This window comes from Aphidius gifuensis, linkage group LG3, assembly GCF_014905175.1.
Source record: "Aphidius gifuensis isolate YNYX2018 linkage group LG3, ASM1490517v1, whole genome shotgun sequence".
NCBI lineage: Eukaryota > Metazoa > Arthropoda > Insecta > Hymenoptera > Braconidae > Aphidius > Aphidius gifuensis.
In genome coordinates this window covers 5,131,828-5,156,539 of record NC_057790.1, presented here as the reverse complement: position 1 = coordinate 5,156,539, position 24,712 = coordinate 5,131,828, and the positions used below count along the sequence as shown (strand labels likewise).

Here is a 24,712-nt window from a genome sequence, read left to right as displayed (position 1 = left end):
ATATCTAGAACTCTTTTTTTTTTTTTTTTTTTTGTTTTCTGTTATCTCACACCAAAAATTTATGTACAATATAATATTCGTGATCGTGGAAGCACGCTTCTCGGCACGTTAACACTGGCATGAGTCTACAATTATATTTACAATATTGTTATCATAATTATACATTATGATAATCATCATCCCTGAAACACAAAAAAAAAAAAAAAAAAAATAGAGAAAAAAAAAAAACAGAAATAATAACTAAACCACATTTAATTAATTAATGTCCTGGACTTGAATACGTAGCTAAAAAAAATTTAGATATATTTTCTATGAGCAACGTATCACGCAGGTGAAAATGGCCTGTGAATTTGTGGTGGTTTTGGATTTGGTGGTGGTGTTATGACCCTTATAAGACCCTGACTTGTTGGATGATGTAAATGTTGTGTTTGATGACTTGGTGGACTACCACGTGATGATGGTGTATGGGGACTTGGTACAGCAACTCTTAGGGGTCCTGTTAGTGATAAATTTGTTGCAACCAATGGTGGACTGTGTGCTTCACTCAGACTGTCCGATAAACGTGATATACCACCATCGGATAATCTTGATGCATCAGACAACCTTGATATAACTTCTGGCATTTGATGTTGCGGATGTGGATGATGTAAAAGACCATCATGAGGATGATGTCTTGGTGGTGGTAAACCAAGATCAGGTAATCTGTAAAAAATTTGATAAATAAATACTTTTAATTAATTTTGTATTATGTGTGATTATGATTATATGTTTATTAGAGCAATGTCAATATTTAGAAGAAATAATAATAAATATAATTTACCAACCTTGAGCCAAGATCTCCACGTGGACCAACTGCTTGAAATGGACTTGTTTCTGTCATTCTAAACATACCACCAGGGCTTGGTATTGTTGGATGATTGTGTTGAGGACTGTGTGGTCCAAATCTAAAGCCCGTTGATGGAAATTTAAAGGCAGTTGAATGTGAAAATCTAAATTGTTGGCTTGGATCAAAGCGAAAATTAAGTGGTGGTGGTGGTAATTGTCCAACAGGACCCATTGATACTGGTGATTGTTGATGATGTGATGCTGGTGGTGTTGATGATGGTGATGGTGGTGATGTACCACCTAATGATATATCAGAATCTTCAGAATCACTACCAGGTCCTGGACTCATTGCACGTCTTGGTCCACCATTACTACCACCAGATTGTTGTTGCATTCTGTAATCATAAAAAGTACTAATATTTAATTTTCAGTCTTAATATATATTTAATATAAATATAAAAATTTAAATCACCGTACATATACAATAAAAGAATTTTTTTTAAATATATTATTAAATTGATGATAATTTTTTATTAAATTTTTAAGTAGACAAGTTGTAATAGTTGTTTTTGAATTAGTCAATTTTATCTTTCCGGTATGGTAAACATCATACAAGGTGTTAAACGTCGACATATCTGCGTTGGCGTTTGCCTCGATGAGTGCTAATAATAATAGCTTCGCAGCTCGTTACACGTCCAGTCATAATCAACCAGTCTTTATTCAACCCAAGGTAATTAATGCCAGTATATATCATTCAAATTGTCTGAGATGTGTAATACGAACCAGTCTATTCGAACACCATATATATACTTTAAAGACCAACCCTTTTTATATATTTTTTATAATAAATACAATTTTTTTCTTATTTAAACAATGCTTTTTGAAAATAAATCATTCAAATAAAAAAAAGAAATTAAATTATTTAAATGACATAAACGATGTATTTGATTCATGTTACAATAAAGAAATATGTAGCAATTTATTTGAGTGAAATTTTCACCCTCATTTTTCTGTTTCATGTCAAATGTATGTGTCTCTCTTGATGCTGAATCGATTTCGAGGTTGCCTGGAGCGTCGCCTTGGCATCTCGTTTTGTCCCATAGTGACTCAATGAATGAATGGTAAAAAGAGGAAGAGCGAGTGCTAAGGGAAATGAGAGCCAAAAAAAAAAAAAAACAAAAAAAGAAAAGGGAATTGAAGAAAATATATACGTATGTTTTCGTTACTAATCGTCCACGTTTCTGTTGTTACATCTTAAACGACTAGCAACAGCCGTTGTATTTTATCGTGTTTTACTTTTTTTTTTTCCATTATCTTGACGGCTGCAAGACTTTGCAGTTTTTATTTTTTTCTTATTTATATTTATTTTAATTTTTTTGTTTTTCCTGTCAACAGATACAAGTAGATTTGACATTTATTTCAAGACTAGAATAACAAATTATAATTTATAATAATAGTATCGTATTTAAGTACTGGTTTTTTATTACATTACGTTATTTTATGTAATTTGTTTTGTTTTTTTTTTAAGCTTAATTAAATAATTCAATTTCTCAACTTTTGAAAAGTTTTGTAAAGATTGTTTTTGTTTTACACAGGTGATAAGAAAAGTAAAAGAAAAAAAAATTAATTAATCAGTTATACAGAAATAAGGGTACGCTTTTGTACAATGAAAAGAAATTTTCTTATATATATATATATGAAGGAACAAAAAAAAAATATATATATATATTTTTTTTACTCAAGAAGGCTGATGGTAAACAAGTGACGAAGGAATTTGGTGGCTTTACATTAACATGTGTATAAAAACAAAAAAGAAATATAAAAAAAAAAAACCCCAAACCGGATGCATGCGATGTGCTGCATTTACGCGGGATGACAAGACGTTTTTTTGAAATACCGTATGTATACCTCTCTGCCAATTATACACCGGTGCTCGGATGTGGCATATAATACCGATCACCAGACATTTGTTAAAATGCTCGTTCCGTATCTTGTTCCAAAATAAGCTCGATATAAAAAATCTAATTACAATAAAATCAAATGATTACTTTTATGTTAATAACTCGTCATTTTAAATAATCGAAATTCAAAAATATAATACAAATTTGATAAATACAATGTACACTACTATTATAAAAAATTTGATACAAAAGTAAAATTATATATAAATAAAAAAAATAAAATCAAATACAATATCAAAAGGGGGATAGGTAGGATATCATTTTAACAAAATCTGGCCGTCATGTCATAGGACACCAAATCGAAAAACTGGATATATATATAAAAAGTATACGCGAGATATATACACACACGTTGTGTTGGATTTTTTTTTGAATTATTATTTTTTTTTTTTCTCTCTTACATTTACTCCAGAGATTGAGTATATATATATTGCGTGTGTACCCCGTGCCATGCTAAATACCCTGATGTCTACAATAGGGGTATATGCATATATAGCCAAAATTTATATCGGTAGAAGAATCTGAGCTTCGGTTGGCCCACGACAAAAGGTAACTTGATACTCTCGGTTCCACCGTCGTGCATCATCATGTGAACAGGCAAGAGAGGCGCGATTTGAAACGGTCTATGCTTGATCCAATTCTCTCCTCATTGACCCCCTTGATACCCCACCTTCTACCCCCTTGCCGCTTAAACTAAAAATCTCTCCCTTCAGTCTTTTTGTTTTTTTTTTTTTCATTTCATCTTGCTAGCTCGTTTTTAATAGTGGCTAATAGAGACGTTAAAACGATACGGCCCCCTTCAAGCGACTTTGGCCGTCTGATCTTTTCTATTATTCTTTTCATTTATAAATATTATATAGAGCACATGGTATATACAGCAAACCCTGATGCTCATTCGTTCTTTATCCATTGTACTTTCACACATCCTTAATATATTATTATTTAATTTTTATTTTTTGATATTGTTTTTTTATTATTTTATTTGTTTATTTGTTTTTTTTTTTTAGCTTCTTAGAGTGTATTTTCATTACATATAAATTATATATATAAAAGATACGAATCCACTTTATTTTTACCTTGAAGAAGGGTTTTTTTAATGCTTATAAAGTTGAATTAATTGTTTTTTTTTTTCGTTCTTTTCTAATTGCAAAATGCATTGGGAGATATTAAAACAAAGAAAGCGTATGTTTAAGTGCAAAAGAAGCACGCTTGATGCAAAGTAGAACAAAAAAAAACAAAGCAGTTAAATACACCGACGCTGCCGACGGCCAAAAGCCAAACAGGTAGTCCATGATTTGCAATATTTTTATCGGTACTATACGATCAAGTGGAGGTTCTTTTAACGGGGAAAAAAAAAAGTTTCATGGCGCCAAATGCTTTTTTGACGTACTCAATCCAGTTAAAAAATAAATAAATAAAAATTGTTAAGTGTATATATTTAAAAAATTGAGTAGAAAACAGTAATAAGGGACAAGTCAATGTTTGTCTCGATTTTCAAAAGTCACTTGTTACCCCTGTGAATTTTGATATGTTTGACGATTTTTAAGTGCCACACAGAGTCGATCTCACGAAAGACACTGAAAATAAAAAAAAATTGAAAATTGATCCAACCTTACAGTGTAACATCTAAAAAACATGTTCAAATAATATTTAATCCTCCTTGGTCGGAAAACATGTTGTATATTTTCCACTCTTTTAAATTTTTTTTATTTTTTTTTTAATATTATTTTATTTTAGTCCTGAAAGCTTGATGCTTGACGAGGGACAAAAAAATAAAAGAAAAAAAGTAGGAAAAAAAAAAAGGGGGAAGAAAAAAAAAAAATAAATATCTTTCCCATCACTACACACACCGCAGACATTCTCAAGTATATTTGTTCGTACAGTTCTTCTTGACGGACATTTAGGCGCCCCTAAAATATTTTTGATATCTATTTGTTTATATATATTTTACTACTTTTGTATAAATGAAAATATAAAATAATTTTTTTTGTGGTAAATAGCTAATAATATATATCTCAACATTTCATGGGGTTATATATAGATATAAAGGTACATTGTGTATAATGTGTAAAGAGAATATTTTCTATATACTACAAGAACCAGTAAAATTGAAAATTAAATTGTCGAAAGTACATGCGCGCCTGAAGGCCTTCCTCCCAGGGCAAACAACGTCCGGGACTTTTGTAATCCCGTTGGCCTTTACTTCAACGAGACCGTAAAATTTACTTGGCTCTATTCCAGGAGGGTTGTAAAGCCAAAACCAAGTAGGCATACATACACATGTATATATTTATATACAATATATTATATTATGCGAAAAGCCGCCATCTTCATTTCTGTATATCAGCGTGTCTTTGGTCCGGAAAATTATTTCGTTGTTACCGCAGCCAAGCGGGATAAACGAGAAAGATAATTAGACGGACTAAAACCTGGCTCCATTGCGACTATACGAAATCTCAGTTAAATCTCATATGTATGTTTTTTAAAATATACCTGCTCGCATCATCAATTTTTACAAGACGAAAATATAACAAAATTAAAAAAGAAACAAAATTTTATGTATGTGTCTCAAATTTGTGGATGAATTACTGAGAACAAAAAGTGTTTTCAAAAAAAATAAATAAATAAATATTGTAAAGAAAAAAAAAATTATATAATTGTTTGATGAAATAGTCTACACAAACCGGATGTATTCTCAGACTAATTTTCTAGGGGTAGTAGAAAGAAAATAATATTAAAAAAAAAAAACTGAATTTCAAGATTGAGATCAGATTAATTATAAAAATTCCTTTTTTTTTTCCTGTACTTAATTTATATAATAAGTGAACAATGAATTTTCGTGGGTTGTTTATTTTACAATTTTTTTTAATTTATTTGTTTATTATTTTGCAGCTTGAGAAGATGCGGGCTTGTATACTTCAGTTGAGGATAAATATACGCGATTAAAAATCAGAGCATACAATATCAAATTGAATGACCAAAAAAATGAACACAAAATAATACTTGACATGTTCAAAATATTTATCACAAGTACTTGTATATGATCTCTAAGTCATCGCTTTGCTCAATATTTATACCTAAACAAATTACACTAAACAATAATAAATATATACAATTTTTTTTTTTTTAAGAAATCAGTCTGCTGTGCTTTATATGATTATATGAAAATTTCATTTCAAACTTGAGCTTCAAAAGTGATCTAAATTCAACTTGAGAATATAAAGAAAAAAAAAGCACGTGCCAGATTAAAGTGCATAACGGTTTCAAGTATATATATATAAACTGAAGTTGTTGAGAGGGCTCTCTAAAAATTCAACTAGTTGTCCCGCACGTCAGCGGTGTATATGTGGAGTACTTTATTTGTGACAAATCAAGTTGATGTTCTGAAAATCTATCACTGACTCAATTGGTCTCTGCTTAAAAGTCCACCCACACACGAGTGTGTAGATAATTTTATTCTCCGTACAATTCACCCACACATACACAAAATAAATTTAAGAAAAAAAAAACTAAAACATCATCTTGTTCGAAAGCGACTAAAAAGGAATAGAAAAAAAAGGAGAAATAGAAGGACGCAAACGAGTAATCGGATCGGTTTGGTGGATGAATCGAAACGAGAAATCGATACGACCACCCGTGGCTACAGGCATGTATAACGGTAGTGATTTGCCGAATAAAAAATACACATAAAATTATAAAAGAATAGATGAAGAAATATATATACCTATATATAAAAAAAAAAATATTAAAAAAAAAAAAAAAACAACAGATAAAATATAAGAAGCGCGTTTGCACTTGATGGCACGGTCAATTAAGCAACATGAAGAAAAATATAAAGTATAAAAAAGTATATAAATAAAATTAAAAAAAAAATTTGCGCTCCAAATTCTGAGCGACAGCCCGTGAAACCTCGAAGTCTCGTGTTCGCCTCTGTGGAGCGATGAGTGAATGGCAAAAGTTGTGATATGATGCGAGTGACTGGAAGCAACGACCATAGATACGTGGAAAAAAAAAAAAAAAATTAAATAATAAATAAAACGATGATGATAATGATGATGATGAATAAAAAAAAATTCTCTATATCGTTTTTCAAAGAGATCCGTTCACCCCCATCTTTCTTCTTCATCATTCATTATTTCGATTTTGCGTTTTAAATCCATCCCTTTTATTTCAAAAAAAAAAAAAAAAAAAAAAAATTTTTTCATCTTTAGTTCTTTTATTTTTATGGTTCTCCATAGATTTTTTTCTTTTATTATTTTCATTATCATTATAGACCGACAAGCAATAATGATAATGATAATAAAGAAAGATGAAGAAGGGAGGAAAAAAAAGAAGACGGGTGGACCGTATAAGATTTCACACATGAAGCGGGTAGAATACTACAGTAAAAAAGTAAAAAAAAAATAAAAAAAAACAGTGGTAGGATCAGATTGGCCTGTGCCTTAAGCCGTCGCAAATTACCCAGTAAGCCTTTTAGTCGATGTGGCCGTATTTCCCTTCACGATTTATACTATTGTTCATAATGCTGAATTTAAAAAAAATATATATATTATTATTAATTTTTATCATTTTTTAAATCATGACCTTTTTTTTCAGTCAATATTACAATCGTAATAATAATAGAATAAAGAATAATGTATACATTCGATCTTTAAACAACTCGTTACAGTGGGAAAGCAATCAGACATAAGCAAGAGATTGAGAGCATCAAAAGGCAAAAGATTTCCCCCAGGGTATATAGATTGTATATAGATATATTGTACAGAGTTGAGGGTGGATATAAAAAATTTAAATTTAACGCAATTCCAAGCGATTACCACGGGGTTCATCGTTCATAGATTTTACAATATCTCTGTCTCTATTTTTTTTTTTATGTATATATCTATACCTACCCCCTTTTTTATCATGAAATTCTTGATTGGCTTACATTGTCGATGCTTAACTGTTTCATGCACCAGTGATCGGTTTCAGTATTATACACTGACATTACATTTACCGTTACAATATCGCAAAAAGACCAAGTCAAAGGGATGATATATATACAGCTAAATATATCTGTATGTTATTATTGGATGTTGGACACGATAGGGGTTAGATTTCATGCCCTAAAGGGATTGTCACCAATGTTACCATCCAAGATTGTCTCATTACAATTCTTTTTTTTTTCTTCTTATTCAATTTTATTCTCTTTAAGTATTGTCATTATACAAATATGAATTATCAAATTATTATAATTATATTTAGTCGCAGTACTTTGATTTCCAACAAATTCAATTTTATCTTTACGTTTATTTATTTTTTTAATTTTTATTTCTCTTTGTTATTTTTTTATTCAGTTTAATTTAATTTTTGCGATATGATCCAGTTGGATATTTAAGCTCACTCTAAAAGTAGAGGCTCATCATCAGGATATATGTGCTTATTTGATATTACATTACAGGGCTTTTGGAAAAAATAGGAAAAAAAAAAACTTTTTCAAAAAATCGAAAAGAGTTGTGTTACCCAAAGAAGGAAGCTCAAGTCAAGGAACGACTTGTCAAGTATATATATAGAAAATAAATTTAAAAAAAATGTAGAAAGAATGTATACATATGCAAATAAAATAGTGTGGTGAGTTATAATTTATGATGGTATATAAAATATCTGATTGACAAGTTATATATAAGAGAGAATATTATTATTTTTTTATTTTCGCTCGAGGCAAAAACACTGAATTAGAAGTGAGTAAAGAGATAAAGAAAAAAAAAAAATCACTTTACTACTGTACTATGGTTGTTTGTTGATATCCCACGTAAATGTCTCGACTCCTGAGATTTACAACGTTTGATTAAGCAATTAAGCCTCAACGATCTCAAGCTACTACTACCTTGTTTGTTTGTTTGTTTGTTTTTTTTTTTTTTTTGAATTTATTCATTTTTTTTTTCTTCTTGAATATTTAGCGGTATTTAGCTGGTTGACTCGTTATGCGCTCATATAAGTCTTGTTTTTCAAATCAATATCAAATTACAATTCTCACTCTAAAGAGAATATATTTTCTTTTTAAAAAATAAAAAGAATAATTTTTTTTTGTATTCAATTTATTATTTGATGGTACGGTTAGTTAGCTCGTGCCCCTCGGCACCGGTGTCTGATTAATTTTAGTAATTTTTTTTCATTTTTATTATTTTCATTTTATTACTGTTTCGTTTTTTTTTTTTATATCTCACAATTTTGTCGTGATAACTCGATCCGGCGCCGCGAGGTTCATGAAAAAAAATTAACTCAAAACGTATTTCCTCTTTTTAAAATTGTTATTTATTTTTTTTCTTTCTTAATCTTTATCTTCTAATTGAATTTATCGTTACAAGATTTATTTAAGAATAAAAAAAAAAATTCAATTTTAAGCTATACAAAAGACAAAAAAAATAAAAAAAAAATACGATACTTGAACTTGTCTGTATCAATTGTATAAGAGGGTAAAATTAAACGATTTGCGCATAAAGTTGTGTAGATATATCAAGTGAGAAAAACGAATCAATTTCTAAACTCTTGTGGGGACATTGACGATCGTGTCGTGTGTAAACCAATTTCAGGCAATTTCACATCAAGAATAGTCTCTCGAGCTATGAATTGACCTCTACACGATAAAAAAAAAAAATAAAAAAAATAAATAAAAATCGAAACGGGAACCTTTTCAATTCAATACGTGTATATATAGAAAATGCCCTGTCGTTATTCACTCTCATGATTTCCTTTGACCCAATACACATCTACCAAATTCAAGTGATATTTGAAAATTCAATTTAACTCAATTTAAATTAATATCAAAAAAAATATATGTATTCAAATATAAATCATAGATAAATAAAAAAATCAATATACAAATTCAGTATAAATAAAAATTAAAAAAAAAAAACATGATGTTTTTATCTCAAGGGAATTTCGTTGTTGAAAGATTTTTATCTGTAAAACATATAATATTTTCAAGACTCGGTCTGCCAGTGAAAATTAGTCCCTTGATCCCTCGGGGCAATGAGAGTGTATATAGCATCCCCCTTTTCTCTTCTGGCAGCCGACAACGATGAGCCTGTTGAGTTGATATTACTAGGTCCCTTTTCAATGTTCCGGCTTCTTCAAGTGTCAAATTCGATAAAACACAAAACCATTTTACATGCATCTACCCATTCCATATTTTTTTTTATTTTTTCAACAATGACAATATAAGAACAAGACATTCTTCAAATTTACTATATATTTATTTTCATTCATCATCCCTCAAAAAATAATAAAAATAACAAATATTATAAAAATTAAAAATAAATAAATGTCAATATTATTATCATTCAAGTTTTAAACTACCTTGATGTATGTTTTGTTATTATTTATGTATTTATTATTATCATTATCATCATCAAGAATAAAGTGAAACCAAGTGTAAAGTTATGCCCATCGAAAAAAACAGGTACAAGATGTGTTTTTTTTTTTTTTTAATTTTATTAATGTTGCAATGTGAAAGATTTGCAAATTAATTAAACAAGCATGTCATGCACGATTGATGTAATATCTGTCTATATATATCTATACACCTGATCACTTCGACATTGTATGGTATACTTACATTATATTATATTTAAAAAAATATATTATGCATTGATATTTATGTTAAAAAAATTATTCACACATGTTCATTAATTTTTTTTAGTGTGCAATGATATTACACCAAAACATATACATGTGTATTTTATATATAATACGTATGTAGATGATAATATTTAAAATGGCAGTCATGTGGAATGTCAAGAAAAAAAGGGGAAAAAATAGATATGAAATTAAGCAGCGAAGGAACCGTGATATTGCCTTTTGTAACAGCCTTTTTGCCCGAGGGGTAATAAATAATTATATTATTTCTCAAACAAAAAAAAAAAATAAATAAACAATGTGGCCAAAAAATTTGTTAATTCATTATTATTTCATACTAAATATAAATATCATAAGAAAAGTTTTTGGTAAAATAAAAATGATTAAATAAATAATTGTGTGTTTCTATTTCGACATTATTTGATGAAAGATATATTTATAAATTATAAATATATGCATATTTTTTTTTTCTTGCGCATGTATCCTGGTTTTAGAACAATACTTGCAGTAAAAGCATTAAACAAGATTATAATCTCAAATGCATTTTACGTGAAAAATAATAAATAAAAAATAACGGAAGCTAAAATATTTAGAAAAAAAAAAAAAAAACAAGTTGCTATATATGCTGGTGTGTGTATAGTGTATACATATACACAGGTAAAATAATGATAATGATGTTAAATAAATATATTAGTGTTGGATAAGTAATTACCCAAGTTATCTTTTATCATCGTCTCCCCGATTAATTTCACATTTTAACATAAATACGATGATGTGATCGCATGGAGATCCCTTGTATTTCACTTTGTGCTATAATATTTTATTTTTTTTCGCATATACAACACATATCGCACCTTTGTATAATTATTATTTTTCATTTTAATTTTTTATTTCCTCTAATGTTTAATTTAATAATATATTTTTTTCTATTTTTTACCTCAATGACATCATACCATGATATAAAATTAACACATATGTATTATAAAAGAAGAAAATAATTTTTAAAGTGAGATATAAAATATCTATCTATATATATAAATTTAATTCAAGATTTATCAGTGATCAAAAAAACCCAACAGAGATATATGAAAAATAAAAAAATATAGAAAATATAAAAAATAGATTGATGCGAATGATGGAGTTTCACTTTCACATACACACACACATGCATATTGATAAAATACATATGCTTGATGACACTTTCAAAGCTTTGCATCAAATGTCACACAACGATACACTACTGAAGAAAATTAAAATAAAAACAATTCATGTCGAAAATGATGAAGGATTTAAAAATAAATAATAATGAAAAAAAAAATATAAGGTGTACAAACATCAATTTATGTATTAGTGTAATACTATAGTTTAGTATATAAATAAATATACAAACATGTACATATCAGTATGTGTCATAAAATCCCATTTCATTTCTCCACGTAATTAAGGTCATTCATATACATATTTTAAGCGCAACCCAGCGTGTTGTATATTATCCCTCGCAATATTTGATCGTATGGATATATATGTACTTTATATGAACAATCTGCATGATGGTTGAATGAGCTTTTACGTAATTTTTATATTCAACTGCAATAATCACGTATGAATTTTAAAAAATAATTAATGTATGAAATTTAAAAATATCATATAACTTCCAGTTGAATAATAAAAACAAAAAAAAATTATAAAACTAGATAATTAAAATATCTTTTTTTTTTTCTTTACAATGTATACAAAACTCATTATATATTAAGAATTAAAAAAAAAAAAAGAATTATTATTTAAATGACGTATTTTATTGTGAAGGATAAAAACGTCCTTGAGGAAGGACTAAAACCGCATGACTAAGACGTTCCAACAAGTCGGTATATCGAGTTTTTAATAAGCACACACAAGCCTCAAAGTATAAAAGAGAATATAATGAAATGAAAAAAAAATAAATAAAATAAACGACATATAAAAATATATGTATATTCAAAAAAAAATAAAAATATTCATAATCGGTGTGAGCAAAATGTGTAGAATGATCTGTGATACAATGAGAGCTCATTAGAAGCTAACGGCTACTTTTCCGCGAGTCACATGTACATACACACAAATATATATAAATGAAAATACAGATATATGTATATATGTTAGGCATACACAGTCACATTTATAACAATAAAAAAATAGAGAAGACGGCCTCGTTAGCACCCGGATCAAATCATCCGAGAGTGGCTCCCGTTCCACATGTCAAACACTATATAATAAAACGTACACATCATGTTGCTGAGATAGGAAGTAGTTTTTCAATTTGAAATTCCTTACTTTCCAAAACTCGTTGTCACCCAGTAAATATATTTTTTTTCATTATTTCATATTTTATAATATATCAAATCATACAAAAAATATAAATTTATATTAACGCAAAAAGATAAATAATTTTTTTGTCATCATGATTTTAGATACTTTGTCCTTTTTGATGGATACAAGTATACCTGTATATATCTCAGGTACAACTATAATCACAAATTGGATTATAATTCACGAAAGATAAGTCACGCTCGTCACTTTGAGTGCAAAATGAGTCAAAAAAAAAAATCATGTTAAATAAAAGATTTATGAAAAATATATATATATTTTTTTTTCAAAGAGATGATGCGAGTCATTTGATGATTTTTTATTTTTTTATTAATGTTTTTTTTTCCTTTTTCTTTGGCTACATCTTCTCAAGACTTTTTATTGTTTTTTTCTTTTTTTAGTCTCAATATATATATACTTTGTATATATGTATAGCAATTCGCCAATTATTTAGTAATTGAATGTGAAGAAGCTGAGAGTCATCATTTAAATTATCATTCTCTTACAAGTCTTCTTTGTGTTTTATTGTTTATCGCATCTTCACTCAGTGCGACATTGTCGACAACGAGTAAAACACTGAAGACAATACTCATTTGTCAACTCACATATCGTAATTTTTATTGTTTTCATATTTTATCTATTTTTATTATTTTCAATATATCATTTTTTTCATGCCAAAAAGAATATAATTCAAAAATTTATTACAAGATATTATGTTGGAGTTTTTTTTTTCTTTTATTTAATTAATTTATTATTAATTATTATTTAGTCATTGTAAAATACAATATAGTTGTATGTGTGTAATCTAGGATCGATTTGTGAGAAAACGATATTGGTTTTCTTCAACCGATCACTATCCACCTAATAAATAACTTGAAACGTGACTTTATGATTTTTGACAAGTTAATCACGCCCAGGGCATGCTCTTGCTTCTTTTGATATATATTTTTTTTTTTAATTTACTATTATGTGTGCGCGAAGATATTTTTCAAGCAACGCGCATTGGCGCACCCCTTGCGAGTTCATATTTATTATGCACGAATGAATCTACAAAAATTCACAGCATACTTATGTTAATTTTTGATGATGGACTGGTATATTTATACTCATTCAATCACCAAGAAATACACACTTATATACATCTTAAGACTGTGCATTTTAATAATGGCTCTTGTGTTTTACAAATGCAATAGACGCCATGTTTTTTATTTTTTTATTTTATATGACTCGACACAAATGGGGTTGTAGTGACTGCACTATATAATTGTTATGATTGTGCATGACCACAATGTCAAACTTGTGTGAGCACTTACTCGAAAAAAAAACTAAAATAATATTTATTATTTTTCTATCAAAAACAAGAAATTTAATTTTTTAATTTTTCTTATAGTTTTCAAATTGAAGAAAAAAAAAAATAATAATAAAATAGACGAAAGAAAAATTTGACTTATGCTTACCGACAAAGAGAATAACGCTGCGATTTTGTGAATTTTATTATTCGTGCTTAACATTAAGTCTTAAGTAAAATTTGAAAAATTCATCTGGTCACCATGTGAATTTTTGAGAAAAAAAAAAAAGAAAAAGAAAACTCCATTTTTCTTATCCATGGGGATTGAATAATCTTCAGGAATATTCAGAAAGCTTATATATAATAGTAAGACATAAAAGGATATCACTGAATTTTACAAAAACACAGGGGGAGTACTTGTAACTTTACACTCTAATGATATACACAGGTATACGGTAAAGAACGGTATATCCTACGACACAAATGAATTTCGAAAAAAAAAAAAATAATAATAATAATAATATTATATCCACTGAAAGAAATGGTGAAAAACCAAAGAAAATATATAACAAAAGCTTAAGATTTATTTATGACTTTTGTATTGAAAAATACGTGATGAAATTTTGAAATTTATATATTCTTAATATATTCTTTTAAAAAAATTCTCATGGGTGTATTTTGCGGTTTAAAGTTTTGCAACCTTTGATATGTCTTGTATAATTTTTAAACAATAATGTGAAAACAAAAAAAAAACCGAGAGAATTATAGAGAAAGATTTTAAACTGTAAGAATAATTTTTTATCAAAATTTATTTAAACCGATCCTCTTATATACAAGGTACAATTTGAATGTTTATATTTGTGATTTTCTAGACTGTACCAACGCCTCATTTATTTGTTACAGAGTAAAACATACGGATTACGTTTAAATAGTAATCCCATAAGCAAAAGCATAGTCGTGTGCATACTTGTTTTTATAACATATACATATAAAAGCAAAGTAAAGGGAGATTTTGTGACACGTTTGCTTGAGTCTAATGTTTACATACTCGTTTGATCTTTGTATCAATTTTTATTCAATAATTTTTTCCACATCATTCACTTTCTACATATAAAAAAAAAAATAATAAATATAAAAAATATACTGAATGACACATCTACAGCTATTTATTATGACATTTAAATTTTTTTTTCCATCAAATTGATGTTAAATTAAAATATATTTATATAAAAAAAAGCAATTGAGAAATATAACGGGAGCACAAATTCATATAACTGATAGTTCCCTTTCTTCACTCAATTTTTATGATGATGGTAGAAAAGAAAAAAAAAAAAAACATACGTGTGGACATGAAAAATTTGAGGTGATAGTAATGAGCTACATCCACAAAGCACCGCACTATGTTGAATGAGCCACTGTCATTTGTTCTCGTTGGATCCACCGGGTGATTTGTCTGGTCTTTATCACTCTTTCTTTTTTTCTTTCTCTTTCTCATTCTCTGTGTATTGTTATACTCATTTCTTTTTATTTTATTTTTTTTCTTTTACTCAATTTTATTTTACTCTTTATCTTCCTCTTTCACCGCGAATACATACCATATATCTATTATATATACCGTACTCCCTTCAAGTCTTTTGTTGTACACCGTCAAAACAGCATTGTCCTGAGTTAACGACGCCCATCTCTTATCTCATCGCCACTCGTTTTATTTATTTTTATCGTTTCAACAATTCGATACAAAACCTCAACATTCATATGTTTTATATATTTATTCGAAAGAAAAAAAAAATACTTTTATTTATAATTACTCAAGTATAATGTTAGATAGAAAAAAAAAAAAAAAAAAAAGAATAAATTAATGGAAAATTAGCTCTCGTTTGCAATGAGTATTTTATTTTTCGTGGCACGTAAAAAAAAAGATATTAACAAAAAAATAAATAAAAAAATGTTGAAGTTGTAATAAAAAACAAATTTATAAAGATAATGATTTATCGGTGATTAAGAGTTTACCGTCGGCAGAATAAAAAGAAAAAAAGCGAATTATATATACGTTTATTTATTATGGAGTATGTGAAGCAATGTTCCGCGTTGAAATCACCTATGAAAAGTGATACGTTTATATACTCATGTTCATTGTATATCAAAAAAAAAGAAAAAAAAAAAAAATTCTATCTAATGATGGTTACTCTGATTACGCCAGCAAAAAATAAAAAAAAATTAATTTATTTTACTTTTATTTTTTGTTTTTGACATTGAATAATGATTAAAAATATTATTACCACAAAATATTAGAAAACTAAAACCTTTTCAATAAAATAATTTGAAATAGTAAGTTAAATTTTTTGATGATATTCAGGTCGGTGAGATTTGTCGTGTTGTATTGTACCATCGAACATGTAATCTCTTTATTTATATTTATTTATTTTTTATCCACCAGTTCATATGTCTATATAAATTTCGTTTCATTTATATATCATCATTATTATAATATATTTTTTTTACCTCAGTCACCATGGCTAATTGACACGCGAGACAAACTATAGGGTATTGCGTCGCTTCCACGACGCTAATCTAGGAATGACCACGTCACATTATACTTTGTAATGACGTTGGCATGCCAACCCAGATTAATCTTCAAGTGTCTTATTATTATAACAAAAATAATAATAATTAATCATATAAAAATATAATGATAATAATATTATAAAAATTTAATGAAATGAATGTTCTTTATATACAGCGCAATGATCGTTTATTTATTTATTTTTTAAACATATATATTTATTTTTTTTTTTGTTGAGTATATATATCCAAGACAACTTTATATGCATCAGTATATTTATTTATTTTTATTATAAACGTGAAATATTATTTTATTACGATATCGAAAGTGTGAAAGGGAAAAAAAAATAACAAAAAAACTGACGGACTGTGTCCAAACTCCCGGGGGAAATTTTATGGACATTGGACACATATAAAATGTGTCTGTATTGTCATGGTGAAAGAAAAATATAAAACAATGACTTTCATTATGTCAGATGACACTTTTAGTTACCAAAAAAAAAAAAAAAAAATTCAGAGTAAAAGCGTTAGGTTTATGTAGTGTATAAAAATACAAAGAGTATAAACTTGGCTAGCAAATAAAAAATAAAAAAAGAGCGAGCAAAAAAAAAAAAAAAAATTCTATTTTCATCGACAGATGTAACTTTGCGTCAGGGAGTTCTCGAGGAGTGCTCTAGAACGCGTGTGGCGGATCGATCGTCAGATGTCTACCCGACCCTCTTCAATCTGCAGTCAATTGTTTCCAGCTAAACTGTTTGCCTTACAGTCGGCACCCTTTTCAACTGTACTAACATGTATTTGCCCTCATGTTAAAAACTTATATGTATACAATTCATCAATAACTATTTTTCAATGACAATTTGTATCAATTTATATTTAAAAAATATAAAATACAATTGAATAATATCATATTATATGAATATATAAATAATACGTCTTGATAAGAAAAATAAATAATAATATAAAAATCATTATTATCATAAAAATTAAGACACCGATAAACTGGTTTTTAATTTAAAAATGATTAATCACTATCGAAGATTTATTTAACGCGCTTTTTTTTTTTTTCTCCATCATATATTGACTGGAACATCTCAATCGTTAAAACAATCACGACGGGGTGTTTTTTTATTTTTTATTTAGTTCAAGTCAGATGAGAAGAGTTACCTGATAATATAGATGAGAAATAAAAATTTTATTTAGAAGGCAGGGCATCAAAAGACTATTCGCCAAATCATTCTGTGGTCGTTTGTTAACTGGACTGCGTGAGTTTAAAAAAAAAAAAAAAAAAAAACATATCCGAGGTTAAAGATATACAAATACATTACGAGTACAAAAGATTTGAAATATAAAATGGAAAGGGATATCTCCTTGACCTGTAATATTAAAAAATAAAAAAAAATTCTCGCACGAAAATCATGTGGCTAAATATATATCAAGAGGCGAATGATCGAATACAATGATCGTAGTATCCATTTCACTTGCGAGAGAAAAAAAAAAAGAATAAATTTTTATATATTTTAAATATAAGACCTTCGAATGGAGTAACATATCAGACATATCTGTAGATCAACTTATTCATTCATCGAAAAAATATTATTTATACCTTACTCACAATATTATTTATATATTATACCTGTACATATATATCGTATATACATTTTTAGAAAAAACACTTTTAGTTTGCTTTAGTTTTTCAGCTGATCTAAATTTTTTTTTTCTCATTTTATTATTTTATTCATCTTTCCCTTTATCTTGTTAATTTTTTATTTATGTTTATATATTTTTTTTCATCTTTTCCGTGCCTCTGATGCTAACCGTCCTGTGGTCAGATTGTCAGCCGCTCAATTAACCGTGAAACGAGGGAGGGGTAGCCGGACACCATAGACAAGAAGACAGCATGGGACATTTGATACACCCTCACTGGTGCCTTGTATTATATACCAGCAGTGCACCTCTATACTCTTGGGGCCTTGATCAATGTTGAAAGTACCTGGAAATCTTCTCTTCATTTACTGCTTTACTATTTTTATAATATTATATATATTTTTTTCTTTTCTTTTGGTTTCATTTTTTTTGTCTCGTTTATTCGGTAATATGAAACTGCGATCCGTACCTATGGAATTCTATATCACAGGTGGCACAGTACTGAAGAGAACTATATATAATATTATACACGATAATCTTTAACGATATAATATATGTATTTATAATATTATTATTATATTATATTTTAAAAAAATTAACGGATAAATGAAGTTAAAATTATTATTATTCAATTTGAAATAGTTGATAATGATAAAAAAACAACTAAAGTAATTTTTATAATGATAGTAAAAGTATTTGTTATATTATATATCCTTTTGTTATTTAATCAGAAGGGATAATCAGTGGCTTGATATAGTGCATAATTATCTGATCGATAATCAGTAGTGTCGAATGAAACAAGTATCGATTAAACCTATCAAAAGAATAACTGTTTGATCTGACGCATTGTCTTCCCACTCTGACGCATTGCGATCACATGACACTTGACAATTAAATTCTATATCTTTAAATTGTCATTATTATTTTTTTTATATATATTTTTTTTATCCAGCTCACTTGGCGGTCTTTCTTTTCAATTTAGCTTGAAAATCGATTTTGATTATTGATACTGGACACGTCAGAGGGCATTAATGTTGTGCGGCATAACTGAAGACACTCACGAGATCTTTGATTGTATAAATATATTGAAGACAAATCAATATGTAGTATAGATAAATTGGTAAACTTGTGGCTTATAATATCAACGAGCCTCGCATAATATTTTTAAAATTAGTCACTAGTATATATAGGGGAACCCCCGCAACGACGGCGTAAAAACAGTCACGCGTTTTTCTAATAGTAAAGAAAACAACCCCTACTTTGTTTCGTAATTCTGTTTTGATTTTTTTTTTTTTTTTCTTTTGCCAATACACTGATGTACTCGACAAAGCAGCCACAAACTCTTTTAGACCCTTGGTAAAATTTTAGTGTATGTGTTTATTGGCTGATAAGTTCAGAAAACAAAAAAAGCTCAAACGCGGAAACACACAAGTGACAACTGCATCCCCTTAGAATTTGTGCCTGGCAATTTTGCTACTTATTTATTAATTTTTTTTCTATTTTCTTCATACTTTTATTTTTCTCTGGTTGTGTCATAAATGAGACTAATTATAAGAATCAATTTATATATATATACCGCATTGGTTCACCTGTCGGAAACATATTGTGTTCAAATAAAAAAAAAAAAAAAAATAGAAAAAGTGATTGTGAAAGAGCGTGAAAACTTAATGAATATATATGGAAGTATTTTATTTATTTATTTATTTTTTAGTGTATTTTTATATTTTAAATTTGAATTAAGTTTTTGATCTTAATAGTTTTTTTTTTTTTTCAGGTTTCGTGAAACCGGGGGCACGTTGCAATCCATCATAAAGAAGCAAAAGTCGTGAGTGAGAGCAGGTGTCATGGCAGCTTGGCACTAATGATTCTCCTGGACATCAAATGTGAAATTAATCATCATATCCCTTTTGTCTCTTATATATATATACCAAACCATATCACATTCTTTTAAAAAATCAATTTTTTTTTCTTTTTAATATACCTATACTATTCTGTTATGAATTTTTTTTCTTTCTATACTTTTGCCTCAAGTGTTATCTCATTTTTCTTCGTTCGTGTCTGAATATTACTCTTATTGATTTTTTTTTCATCTTTCTCATACTCTAACGTTTTTTTTTTTTTCATAAACTATCAGAAATAATATTAAAAAACAAAGAAATAAATTTATATTTTAATGTCATTGTGTTGATCATCCATCTGTCATTCTCAGTGGCAAAATCCTTTTTAAAAAGAAAAAAAAATAAAAATAACAATAAGAATATCGTAAGACCAACGTGACATTTGCGAATTTGCTTGTTGCTCATTTGAGGTCATCAAGATAACGGATATACGTTGTTGACAAGAAAGTAGCAATGAAAAGAGCAAAAAAAATAAATTCATGTACAAGTTTAAAAAAAAAAAAAACATAATATATATTCCAATTTTCAAGTTTGACGCTGTGATTATATTATTTCCATCATAATTAACTCCTTTTCAATTTTTGCAACTCATCGAGTAATTTAAATTAATTTTTTTTTATCCATAAAAATATTTAAAAAAAAAAACATTATTGAATATATTTTACAATTCAATATACCGAAAATTTTTATAATTACAAATAACGGAATATATTATATTTACATGAAAATAATTATAATTGAAATATATTCAATATTTAAAAAAGGGTTGAAACAAGTATTTTTAAAAATAAAAAAAATAAAAGAATAACAATCAGTGATGCCAAAATAAAAATAAAATAGAAGAAAATTTGGAATGATGTGTCGACGTGGCAGATGAATACTTGCAAAAGCATCAAATCCAGTGAGTGAATGCAGAATGATAGATATACAGATGAAGAGTATATGAGGCAAATGCGATCTGTCGTAAGCATATATAGACTAGTATATATAATATACATATGTATATTACATTTATATATTGTACATAAAGTAGAAATGCGGAGATTGCTCCGGGGCATTCGGGGTTGAACATATTGAATAACTCGCTCGCTGGACCGCGAAAATATACTGACTAATGTATATGTTGAATTACTTGACTGAATATGAAAACCCATATATATATAACATTTATATATAGCATGTATAGATGATGGTTGAATATATACATGTATATATCTAAAATTGTAACTCGTTGGCAAGCGTATCGACAACTGAGAAAGGACTTTTGCAGCATAACACACATACATATATATTTCTCTTCTATTTTATTCATATATATACATGTATCTGTGTTGCAATATATTCACCCTCTTTCTATAATTCACCTGACAACGTATATTCTCTCTAGTCTGACTATATATACAGCTATATCACTAGATTTATACTCAGGTATATACATTAGTTTCAACAGTTCACTAAATTATCTTCTATCAATGCCAAGAAAATATGCCAAGACTACAAAATATATAAAAAATTGCATACAATAATATACATATATATATTTTTAATATTTAAATTAAAAATTTCTTATTTTAAAATTTGAATAGTCAAAGTATTCATAAACTGACAATATTTATTTTTTTTTTTTTCAGATAAATTATGATGGAACTTTGCTGAGTGTTTGTGTACATAGTATAAATTGAAAATTACACTGTTGAATGCAGTTAATGATCCAAGAAAAATATGTCATTGATACCTTCCAAGTCGTAAATTATGGAATACACAAGTCTTTGGTGTGAAAAAATAATAAATATGTAAATATAAATAAAATAAAAATAAATATTTTAGTATATTTTAATTATTTTCATTGTGTAAATTATAAATTTAAATTTATTTGAGAATATAATAAATCAGTTTTCACTTGGAGGGATTAGAAAATAGAGAGGGCAAGTGATTATGTGTATATAATGCATTAGTAGTAGCATACCTGTGGTGTTGATTTTTGGACCAATATAAAGTTTAAAAAACGACAAAGCATTCCAACAAGATTTTACTATCTGTTAAAACTTTGGAATGCAACTATTTTTCCATAAATATATATCCGAAATATCCGGCATAACCCCCATGGGGAAAAACCCAAGAATTTCCGGTAGTAAAAAAATTTGCCAATCTCTCATATAAGTGTATACAAAAAAAAAAAATAATAATAAAAGGATAAAAAAATCATCTTTATCTCGTTCAAGTCGTTGAAAGGCATTTCCGGTTTTAATGAACGACAAAAAGAATATACATGTATATAGTAAAAACATTCGAACCCCTAATATATAAATAAATAAAATTAAATTAAAAAAATCATAAATATAATATGACAATAAAATTTAAAAAATAAAAAAAAATATATGTAATACGAAAATTGTGTACAAGACCGACGGCAGCGACCCTCCGTCGGACATTGAAAATGAAATTACACAACCCTCCGTTTGGGTTCCTAGATTGTTATATATTTTTTGATAGGCGGGCAAAAATATTATATCCATTGAAAATGATAAAGTGAGACAGAATAAATATACTAAAGTCACAAAGGATATCTCGTTATTTTAGGGATACACAAATACAAAATAAACTTAACAAATTTAGGTTGTATAATAATCGTTCAATTTTCATCTAATATAAACACTACATAAATTTTCCAAACCACTAAGTGTTTTTTTTTTTTTTTTGATTAACCAAATGTCATTATAAATTTTTCAATAATTAGAAAATTTAATAGTAATTATTGTTATTGTTTTTCTTTTTAACATACCTATTTTTAGCAGCAGCAGCTCTATCTCTTTGTCTTCTATTTTTGAACCAATTACCAACTTGTGTCGGTGTAAGTCCCGTCGCAGCAGCAAGTTCTCTTTTTTTACCTGGATTTGGATATGGATCCTGTAGATACCACTCGCGTAATAATGATCTTGTACGTTCTTTAAAACAATGTGTTTTTTGTTCACCATCCCATATTGTTCTTGGTAATGGAAATTTTTTTCTAACACGATATTTATCAACTGGACCAAGTGGTCTACCACGTAATTTTTCAGCTTCTGAATAATGTGCTTCAAGCCACATTGCTTGTAATTTACCATGTGAATCTTTGGTAAATTTATGTCTTTCCAATATTGCATAAAGTTCCCGATAATGTCCAGAATGAAATGCAACAATTGCCCTTGCCCTTAATACAGCCTCACTCTGATTTAATTCTTGTATATTTGGATGTGCAACTGGTAAACTCCATAAAAAACGTGCTAATCTTTCAATATCACCACTTTCTTCAAGTGTTTCACAAACAGTTGCAACTTGACCGACGGAAAATGATAATGTTGGCAATGCTAATAATGGAGCTGGTACAATAAGTCCATTTGTATTTGGTACCGCTGATGCGGCTCCTGCTGGTGCAACCGCTGACATTATTATTTATTTTTCTACTATTTATAAATATTTATCTAAATTATATTTAATTTAAATATAAATTTTTATATAATTCTATAGCTTTTTTTTTTAATTATATTTTATCATCAAAATTTTAATTATCACTTTTTAAACGATGCACATATTGTCACTTCACAAAGGCATCGAAGTCCCCGTGTAAAATTTTTTATATTTTATTTTCATCTTGATTTTTTCATCACACTATATTCCCTGTATTTTTTTCTTCAAATTATACAAAACACAAATATTAAATGTTTCAAATACACTCACGTTATTACTCCAAAATAAAAATATTTGTTATTTAAATATTTAATTTATATACAATAGAATAATAAAATATTCACCAAGATATTGTTTATATATTACTAAATAATACTCATAAACATCACTTATTTAATTTATCAACGTGCCAGCACGTGGTAATATTTTTATTTAGATATGTCTTCCTTGATGTCAAAATAAAAATGTCCATCAGGAAAAATCAACAATCAGCTACTCATTTTTCACAAAATTATTTCTTATCTTAATAATTTGTTATAATCACGTTGTTGTTGTTGTTTTTGTTGTTATAGTTATGATAAAACTGTCATTATCACAACCTACACTACAATACATGATGTTAATCAATTGAAAAATTATTATTTGTTATTGTTTTTAACTAGTATCACACAACATAGCAAGCACTGTAGATTTGTGTGTTACCTCGATCGTATCGGATAGCAAACTGGTTTCATTTACAAGCCGGCATCACGGCCCCGGCCCTACCCTCCATGATACGTTTGTCCGCCAGTTGCAACGGGAGTTCTCCTTCGTCGGTGCTACCTACCAACATAGCTTTCATATATATGTATATATAAAACACATGGAACCAACAATCCCCCAAACGCCTTTTCTATATAAAACCCCGTCGTGTTTTTCATCTCTCTCTCTCGTTGTCATTTCATCCCTTCTCTGTTATTTTTGTAATCCCTACTCCGAAAAATAAATTCAAAATTTTGTCTCTTTTTATCTTGTACATTGTGCAACCTGGCAAGCCAATGATGAAACCACGCCTATCATGCTTGTACCGATTGGCTGGATCCCATCCCCATTGCCATGGCTACCATTCTTCTTGTGACATACTC

General features: G+C 28.0%; 1 protein-coding gene across 1 annotated transcript; it reads right to left on the bottom strand.

Annotated features, from left to right (window-relative positions):
• Positions 1-236: 236 nt before the first annotated feature.
• On the bottom strand, positions 237-24,295 carry LOC122851619 (homeobox protein SIX3). The gene is made up of 3 exons (XM_044150973.1): positions 22,924-24,295; positions 825-1,220; positions 237-702 (listed from the first exon to the last, which is right to left on the bottom strand). The coding sequence occupies exons 1-3, from the start codon at positions 23,565-23,567 to the stop codon at positions 324-326; spliced, it is 1,419 nt and encodes a 472-aa protein (XP_044006908.1). The 5' UTR covers positions 23,568-24,295; the 3' UTR covers positions 237-323.
• Positions 24,296-24,712: the final 417 nt, after the last annotated feature.